Source organism: Triticum dicoccoides, chromosome 3B (genome assembly GCF_002162155.2).
Source record: "Triticum dicoccoides isolate Atlit2015 ecotype Zavitan chromosome 3B, WEW_v2.0, whole genome shotgun sequence".
Taxonomy (NCBI): domain Eukaryota; kingdom Viridiplantae; phylum Streptophyta; class Magnoliopsida; order Poales; family Poaceae; genus Triticum; species Triticum dicoccoides.
Window position 1 is genome coordinate 489,771,228 of NC_041385.1, and position 10,096 is coordinate 489,781,323.

General features: G+C 41.2%; 1 protein-coding gene across 1 annotated transcript; it reads left to right on the top strand.

Annotated features, from left to right (window-relative positions):
• On the top strand, positions 1 to 3,369 carry LOC119276690 (peptidyl-tRNA hydrolase, mitochondrial-like). Its single transcript, XM_037557821.1, has 8 exons — positions 1 to 333; positions 1,015 to 1,099; positions 1,225 to 1,292; positions 1,370 to 1,420; positions 1,502 to 1,575; positions 2,567 to 2,625; positions 2,707 to 2,783; positions 2,939 to 3,369. Exons 1-8 carry the CDS (start codon positions 13 to 15, stop codon positions 3,053 to 3,055), a joined length of 852 nt encoding a protein of 283 aa, XP_037413718.1. The 5' UTR covers positions 1 to 12; the 3' UTR covers positions 3,056 to 3,369.
• The last annotated feature ends 6,727 nt before the right edge of the window (positions 3,370 to 10,096 follow it).

The window sequence follows — 10,096 nt, forward strand, 5'->3', positions numbered from 1 at the left end:
CTAACTACCTGCATGGTTAGCCCATTTAACCTAACCTATGAAGCGCAGCGTTCCTCCGAGTTCAGGCCCCTGTCCCATCCAATCACTACCGGTGCCCAATTGGTGGTGCCGGCGACAACGGCGGCGATGCGGCTGCTCTCCGGCGCCTCGGCCTCCCGCCTCCCCTTTTTGGCGCGGGCAAGGCCTAGATGTGTGTCGCGCTATTCCTCCGCCTCCGCTTGCCGGGCCGCCTCCTCGTCAGCTGCCCCCGTCGGTGACGGCGGCGCGCGGAAGCCGTGGCTGTTCGTTGGGCTCGGCAACCCCGGGAAGATGTACCAGAGGACTCGCCACAACGTAAGCTTCCGTACATGCTCTATTCACTGCAAAACCCATCATTCTGCTCGGTGGGATTGTGGAATTATCCTAGTTACTCGTGGGTTGAAATGTTGAGAATTGGTACATATTGGAGTTGGACGCCAAAATGGTTGCACGCTTTGATCAGTGAATAGTGAGGACGTAGGCATGAACATTTGGTATGTGATTGTAGGAACATGCTAGCAGCAATTTTGCGAGTGTAAACCTGCTTTCTGTTTTAGCTGACCGATTGAAGATATTGTCTTTGTGATTGGCTGTTAACCTGTTGTTGATAAACACATTTCGTAATCATGGTGGTTATCAGAATTTCATCTTATACTATCTCAGCGTGACAATATCCGTATCTGGATGGTTATCTAGACCAATCACCACTTTTTGGTAAAGAATTTGGAGCAACAGCTAAATGTCCTAGCCAGATACTTATTTATCCAAGGTATACTAAAGTTAAGTACAAAGTTGAGACACTTATTTTGGGACGGAGGGAGTATATATTACGAAGGATACTACCCTTTATAGGCAGCAAAACTGGTTATTCTGCACTGCTTGTCATTTCGTTTAAGTTTGCTCTTGTTTCATACTTTGTTGTATAGAATTGAATTGCACATAACTTCTATTTACAGTATCTCTATTTAAGTAAAGGTTGTATCCATTTTTTCACAGGTTGGATTCGAGATGATTGATGCTATAGCAGAAACAGAGGGTGTATCACTCAGCAGTATGCAGTTCAAGGCAATGGTCGGCAAAGGTAATATTCTCACCAAAGTTTTCAGGATAACCTATTCCTGATTATTTAACATCACTAGATGCATGTTACTCCTTTAACATTCTGTAGGCACATAGACATTTGTAAAATTGTTTGTAATCGTTCAGGTCGTATTGGAGATGTTCCTATCATGCTTGCCAAGCCGCAAACATTTATGAATGCAAGCGGTGAGTCTGTAAGTATAATGCTTGCAAAACAAACTTGAAACTACTTCTTCCGTTGTTCCCTTGTTTGACGCCCTGAACTGTACAGGTTGGGCAGCTGGTTTCATATTTCAAGATACCACTTAATCAAGTCGTTGTGGTAAATGTTAATCTTGATTTGGTTCCTTTTATCACAGATGGATATAATTTGGTTCCAACATCATTCTTCTCTTCTCTGCAGATGTACGATGATCTGGATTTGCCCTTCGCGAAATTGCGTCTACTGCCAAAAGGTGGACATGGCGGGCATAATGGGTACTCCAGTCTTTTCTAATTCTTTAATGAAACACATTTCCTGTATAAATACATAACCTATTGTCCCGTCCTTTCTTTTATGAACTATAGGATGAAAGCCTCATGACTTTGTAGGCATATAATCGCAAAGCACTCTTAAGTTTAACTAAGCAAAAATATAGAATAATCATGTACTTTGTGGAACTGTTCTTTGAACTCAGTGCAATGTAATGGCATTGTGATCTTAAAAACTGACTGTAACTTGTAAGGCCTTGTACAATGCTAGGTGCTTAGGGAGATGCTTAGCAAAATAAATCGGGTTTTTTCTAAAGCACCAGTGCCTATTTCTACAGGAGAGACGCCTAATTAAGCGTCTGCCCTGTACAAATAAGCACCGGTGCTTAAGGAAAGCTTGGTTTATTTCTCCAGCACCTCTCCTTAGCACCTTGCATTGTACAAGGTCTAAGGTTCCAGGCTGTGTTGATGTTATGTACGCACAGTACATGGCCCACCCAATGCCAATTTAGTGAAATGATTCCCGTGATCTCTTAGTTAGATAGTTTTGAATTAGGAAGATATTATTTTGCTTGGTCCTTGAGCCAATTAGAGATAAGATCTATGATTTGTTCCTTAGGTTGGATTGTTAGGCCTCTATATAAAGAAGACCCTTTGTAGAATAAAACAAGCAATAATTAGGAGAGCAAGAAAAAACTCTTCTGTCTAACCCCCAGGGGCAAGAGCCTCTCCCTAAGCCTAGTACCCAACAGACAAAATTAGCATGCATACATTTGTACATTTATTTCTCCCTCATTTACTCATATATAGATCTTATTACTAACAGTAAAAAATGTAAATGTAATAATTTTTATCCTTGTGAACCTTTCCTTTGTTATTGTTCTGGGAAGAGCTTGGCAGAACCTAACGAAATAGTTGCAATGAGCTGGGATTCTTTCTTGCATTTTTTGTTCTGACAAGAGCTATTTTTCTCTTGGCATTCGTCCACCATCTGAAGGATGAGAAGCATTATCAACCATCTCAAACAGAATCGTGATTTTCCACGTCTAAGAATTGGTATGTCACTTTGTCTGTCGCTTTTCTCCTTTTCTAACATTGTTACTATTGTCTGAAATATTCTTGGTGATATTTTTGCAGGCATTGGACGACCACCTGGGAAGATGGATCCTGCCAACTTTGTTCTCAAGCCATTCACCAAAAAAGAACAAGAAGAGGTTTCGAATGCTTGATACAAATTTAAAATATTCAAATATTTACCGCTTCTCTGTCATGCTTAGGCACCAGTGTATATGCTTTCGAAAAAAATGATCTTTATATTGATTCAAGTGCGGCACAACTGAACAATAATGCAAGTAATCTGCTTCTGCAGCTTGATTTCACATTCCATAGGGGCTTGGAAGCAATAAGAATAATGGCACTTGAAGGATTCAACAAGAGCGCTACTTTCGTGAACACTGCCCAATCATCCGAAATGCTGAATAGATGACAAACCAATTGATTCATTTTCTGCGCCAAAGAAATTTGAGTTCCAAGTGATGAATTAAAGTCAAGGAGCTAGATATGGGTTTTCAGTTATTTGTGTTGCGGCCATCTTTCCTGTAAGAAGACCCCACCCTGAAAAGTGAAGCTTTATTTGTTCATATACTGCAATTTTTGGATGATAATAATTTACGTGTACCAGCAACGTGAAACATTGTGAACTACTCTCTGTATCAAAATATAAGATGTTTTTGTAGGCTAGGGTACAGAGGTAGTAATCGATGTCATAACATTTGAGTTTATGTATACCTGTTGCTGCCATGTTCATTAGGAGTAAGTAATACTCTCTCCGTACCATAATATATGCTAAAACGACATGTATTATGATACAGAGAAAGTATCTTCTAATATTAGTCTGCAAATTGACAGACGTATATATTTAGAAAAAACAAGTCTTGCACAGTACACAGTTTTCGTTGTATATATACTCGTACATAGTTCACTAAAGATGGTATGTATTCTGCCTCTTCATCATACAAGGTACAGTTTGAAGGGCCTACTACTTCATATCTGGTGCAATCGGTCTGGAAGGTGTGGGCTCCTCCGATGTCTGATCGGTTAGTTAGGCGGGGTTGGCCCAATTGTGGTGTATGCCCTCTATGCAAACAATGTCAAGAATCTGCGGCTCATCTCCTCTTTCAATGCCGATTCACTCTTCGGGTGTGGAACGATATTATTCCGTGGCTTGGATGCACCACGTCAACACAGCCACCTGGGTGACAGGGTCTCGGTGAGAGATTGGTGGACCACCAACATACACATTCAGGTTGGATCTCCCAAGGCGTTGGCCTCTCTGATGATGCTCATCTCTAGGGAGATTTGGACCGAACGCAATACTAGAGTCTTTCGTAACATGACCGTCCCTTCGATGGTTCTCATTTGCAAGATTAAAAAGGAGGTGTCTCTTTGGGCTTTGGCTGATGCAAAGCAGTTGTGTATTATAATGCTGCGAGAGTAGTTCTTTTTCTTTTCGCCGCTTTCCAGCTTTGTTCTAAAACTTCTTCCTTACTCGATGAAATGACAAATCTTTTGCCTTGTTTAAAAAGCCAAAACCTACTGTGTGATCTCGGTTGTTGACCTCCACTCACTGAACCGGGCAAAAAAGAAAAGAAAATGAAATGACATGAAAGAAAAGAAAAGAAAACGAGACCAGCACTCGGTGTCCGTTTCTTTCTCCTGTCGTGACACACGAGCAACGGCATGTCTGACTGAAAACATCAGGGGATATTCGTATTTCCATCTCGGGAAAAGCCGGGTGGAGGCGTCGAACGTCGTTCGCACTGCAGGTGCGCTGCGGCACATCCATCCCTCGGACGCGACCACCTGTGGTGGCCGTGAGCCCGGGGCCCTCGACGCTTCCCTCCAGCCGTCCAAAGTCGATCTTCAGCGGCGCTCTCGATTCCATTCTCCACGTTCTAAATGTTCGGGATAATCTCTCGTTTTCGTTCGATTTTCCACGTTCCGGGGAGGGATAAGTTCGTTTTGCCTTATCGGCTCTGCCAGAAGCCACAGTCAGGTTGCCTTTTGCCCAGCTCAAGCATCGACTGCGAGACAGCCAGACAGGATATCGATGAACCTGTGCTCCTTCGGGCTCGGCGATCTTGGTTGGGTACCAGATTCAGAGTGAAGGGGTCAATATATGTAGTCATCTACCCATTTAAGTTTATTTAAGGTGCAAAATTGTGATTTCAAACCACACAAGAGGATATAATTAAATGTTTTAAAGGAAAAGGTATACTAGCAATTATTGCCTTCCTGTTTAATTGGCACTAGTATGATCTAATTCCTTATCTGTGAAAGTGAAAAGCTATGCTAGCCCATAAGGAAATTTGTAATTATAATATTAGCCATTGGAACATAAAAGAACTTAATGGCTCATATCCATTTTGGGACGTGCAAACTGTGACAGCTGAATGTACGTGTATGTTTTCTTTTTCGAGTACCAGCTAGGAGCACTGCCTTCTTCATATAGAAGAAAAAAACAATAGACGATGTGTTGTTTGCCTTCTCTTTCTATCCCGTGTATGTGTTTGCCAGATGTATGTGTGTTGTGTGTGATGCATTGTAAGTGTTCGACGAAACATATGAACAAATTGTAAGCTATAGTGAGTTAAGTTTATGGGTTCAGCGTTTATGGATCTGGATGTAATTTATATTATTTCTAGTGTTCGTTGTACTACCATGATTGAACATGAATAGATTGAAAGTTTTTTCCGTAAAAAAAAGTTGAGGAATCAAGTTTTGAGGGGTTAAAGTTTAGGGTTCAGCTCAAGATGCTCTTGAAGCAGCTCTAGCAGAGTGGTCATATCAACAATTGCCAATACGATGATTTTGGTCAAAAAGGCCACTCTACTAGAGTCACCACCCGGTCCCAAGTCATCAAAATTTATGGAGCGCCCTCCATATATGTCCCGCGAGACTCCATATTTGAAGGTTGGGGGTGTTGAGAAACGTAGTAGAAATAAAAAAAATCGCCCTACGAACATCCAGGAACAATATGAAGATGCATATCGTGTTTGGATCAACGATCGTTACCGGCTCCGGAGTGCAGCGGAAGTAGACGAGTCGGTGCAAATCGTACTTGGAGTCCCTCGCACGTCGATGATGATCCCATGAACCGCCCTCGAACAATCCCTTGAACGGAAGCCCGAAAGTACAATCTCTCTACTTGGTTGCAAGCATACGGTCTTCACAATCCGGCAGCGCTTCGCCGTCCAGAGCTAATCGTCGTCGAAAAATTAGAGGGAGGAGATTATAACCACACGGGGCTTCTAATTATGAGGATTATAGGTGGCTAGGGCTAGCTCTAATTAGTCAACTAGGACCAACTAGAACTAGAAGTAGATCAACTAGAGGAGGCTCCAAAACTTGTGTTGCATAGGATGGAAATCCTTTAGTATATATAGGTTTAGGGGAGAGGAGGGGGCACCACAAAGGGGGGAAGGACTCCCCTCCCATTGTGCCGGCCAAGGGGGAAAGGAGGAGTCCTTCCCCACTAGGATCCGACCTCCCATCGGGGAAAGGGGGTGCTTCCCCTAAATCCTTCTCCACCTCTTGGTATTGTTAGGCTCATTGATACACACACACACACACACACACACACACACACACACACACACACACACACACACACACACACACACACACACACACATATATATATATATAATTTAACACCCCCTGAAACATTTTAACCTATATATAATTAATCGGTAATACCCGACATTCACTGAAACCCTTCTGGTGACCCCGAAACGCTTCTAGAACCTCTCAAAAACTATTTCGATATTAATGAAACAATTCCACAAAAATATTCGCATTACTCTTGTACCACTAACACTCAGCAGATTGGGATTACCTTAAGCTTGTGACCCCGTAGGTTCGGTAAATCATAGACATGAACGAAACCCCTTCGTTCAATGACTGATAGCGGAACCGTGGACATCCATATCGGTCCCTATGATTACACGAATGATATTCGAGTGAACCTTTGGTTATCATGTGATGTTCCCTTTTCTTTGCGATACTTTACAAAACCCGGTGTGCATCGGTATCCTCCTGAATTATCATCATGCTCACTATACCGTTGCTCTCGTTATCAGTTTTGTTATTCATTCTCGTCAACGTGTTCTGGCATCCCCATGACGTAGTCACTTGTGTCTAGCCAGACGATGATGGATGCCGTCACACTGAGAGGTCCCTAAGAATATCTCTCCATCATCGGAGGAGCAAATCCCACTCTCGAGCTATTCGGTCACTTGTGAAACTTTCCCGTGAGCCTGAAAGTTGTCGTTATGATCACCTTGTTACATATGACGTTTGAGCAACCCCAAAGCCACCGTCTGGTAGGAAGTGACCGAGACACTCTCATGGTCTGAGGAACTAAAAACACATGCTAACACTCTGTGTTATAAAAGATGATTTCAGACAATATAATCACAAAGTATAACATACAAGTATTATGTCGATTCAATATGATCGCTCTTCTAACATCATACCCTCAATGTTGTTTTAGGACTATCGTTACACTTAACGGTATCCTAAGATCCGGAAAACGTGATCACCAACAAGACTTGAGCCAGTCTTAGAGGCAAGACCGGGAACCTATTATTTACCATTTTTCATTTCACACGCGCATATGAGTTTTCCATTGAATCGCATATTGAAGGATCATAGCAGTTATAGCAGGAAATATAAAATCGTAATTATGAACAATGGAAATATAGTAATACAATATTATTTCCCATAGGGCATATTTCCAACGGTTTCCCACTTGCACTAGAGTCAATAATCTAGTTTGCATAGTCTCTTTAACACTTATGGCTATCTGGTGTTTGATCATGCATTTCTCGTGGTAGAGCCTTCGTCATCGGGTCTGACACATTCAAATCCGTGTGAACCCTGAGGAACTTCACAAAACCCTTCTCGACATACTGTCGGATAATCTGATACTTGCATATGTCTGGTCTTCATGTGGGATCTTGGTTCCTTTGCTTAAGCAACGACACCACTATTATCACAATAGAGTGCCATTGGGTTCATCACACTTGGGACCACACCAACTTCTTCAAGAAACTTCTTGATCCAGATTTCCTCCTCCGAAGCTTCTGAAGCCACAGTGTATTCTGCTTCTGTCGTAGAATCCGCAATAGTGTTTTGCTTGAAACTCTTCCAAACCACCGCACCACCATTAAGGGTGAAAATATAACCCGATTGAGATTTATAGTCATCTATACTAGTCATGAAGCTTGCGTCGGTGTAACCATTTACAATGAGTTCTTCATCTCCTCCATAGACTAGGAGCTTGTCCTTTGTCCTCCTGAGTTACTTAAGAATATTTTTAGCAGCTGCCGAGTGAGCCAATCCAGGATTACTTTGGTACCTGCTACTAACACTTAGTGCATAAGAAACATCCGGTCTAGTACATATCATAGCATACATGATAGATCCTATTGCCGAGGCATATGGGACTCGACTCATTTGCACTTTCTCATGAACTATCTTCGTACATTGATTCTTGCTAGGTGTTGTGCCTTGTGACATTGGAAGAAAACCTTTCTTCACATTCTCCATTTTAAACCTCTTTAAAAAAATCAATGTACGTGCTTTGGTTCAGCGCAATTAGACGTCTCGATCTATCTCTATAGATCTTTATGCCTATCATATATGCAGCTTCGCCTAAATTCTTCACTGAAAAGACACTCTTCAGATAGTCTTTTATTGCGCTAAGAAACTTTGTATCATTTCCAATCAATAATATGTCATCCACATTTAAGATTAAAAATGCTACAGAGCTCCCACTAAACTTCTTGTATACACAAGCTTCTTCATCATTTTTAATGAAGCCAATCTTTTTTACCACTTCATCAAAACATTGATTCCAGCTCCTTGATGATTGCTTCAAACCATAGATTGATTTTTGAAGATTGCAAACCTTTTTGACATCCTCTGGATCAACAAAACCTTCTGGTGTATCATGTATACATCCTCTTTCATAAATCCATTTAGGTAAGCAGTTTTGACATCCATGTGCCATTTCTCATAGTCGAAATATGCAAAGATTGCCATCATAATCCGTACAGACTTCAACATTGCTTCTGGAGAGAAAGTTTCATCATAATCAACTCCCTCAACTTGCGAAAACTCTTTCGCTAATAGCCTTGCTTTATAGATGGTAGGATTACCATGTGCATTTGTTTTCCTTTTGAAGATTCATTTGCAATATATGGGTTTCACACCCTCTAGATGATCAACCAAGTTCCAAACCTGATTCTCGTACATGGACTCCATTTCAGATTGCATGGCTTTATGCCATTCTTTTGAGCTGGGCGCCGCCATCACTTCTTTGTAGTGCACATGTTCATCTTATTCCAAGATGAATATTTCATTGTGAAACCATTCAGGAGGTTTGACAACTCTGCCTGAGCTATGTGGTTTAGTTACAGTTTTAACCGATGTTTGAACAGCTGGTGTAGTAACTTCTAGTTCAGTTGTGTGGATGACTTCTGGAACAAATTCTGTTTCGTTAGTCCTCTGAACTTCTGGAGATTCAGTAATCTCGTCAAGTTGTATTGTCCTCCCACTTACTACTTTAGCGAGAAACTCCTTCTCAAGAAAGTGTCCATTTTTTCTGACAAACACTTTGTCTTCGGACTTTCGGTAGAAGGAATACCCAATTGTTTCTTTGTGGATAACCTACAAAGTAACATTTTTCTACTTTGGTATCGAGCTTATTTGGTTGTAAACATTTTACATAAGTCTCGTAGCCCAAAATCTTGAGATGTGACAAGTTGGGTTTCTTCCCATTCCATAACTTATATGGTGTCGTCTCAACAGACTTAGACGATGCTCTATTTAGTGTATATGTTGTTGTTTCAAGTGCAAATCCCTAGAATGACAAAGGCAGATTGGTAAGAGACATCATTGACCTCACTATGTCTAACAAAGTTTGGTTACGTCTTTCTAATTCTCCATTTATCTGTGGAGTTCCGGGAGGAGTAAGTTGTGAAATAATTCCACAATCACTTAGATGTTTGCTAAACTCATGACTTAGATATTCTCCTCCACGATCTGATCGCATAAATTTTATCTTTTTGCCACAATGATTCTCAACTTCATTATAAAATTCTTTGAACTTTTCAAATTTCTCAGACTTGTGTTTCGTCAAGTAGATATAACCGTATCTACTCAAATCACCAGTGAAGATTATGAAGTATAAGTATCCACCACGCGCCGGAATACTCATCGGACTACATACATCACTATGTATTATGTTCAATAATTCTCGCGCCCATTCAGGATGACCTGTGAATGGTGTTTTGGTCATTTTACCCATCAAACAAGCTTCACATGTATCGAATGATTCAAAATCAAACGATGTTAATACTCCATCTTTGTAAAGTTTTTACATGTGTTTCTTTCCGATACGACCAAGACAGTAGTGCCACATGTAAGTGGTATCATTAGTCTTCTTAAGACATTTAACATT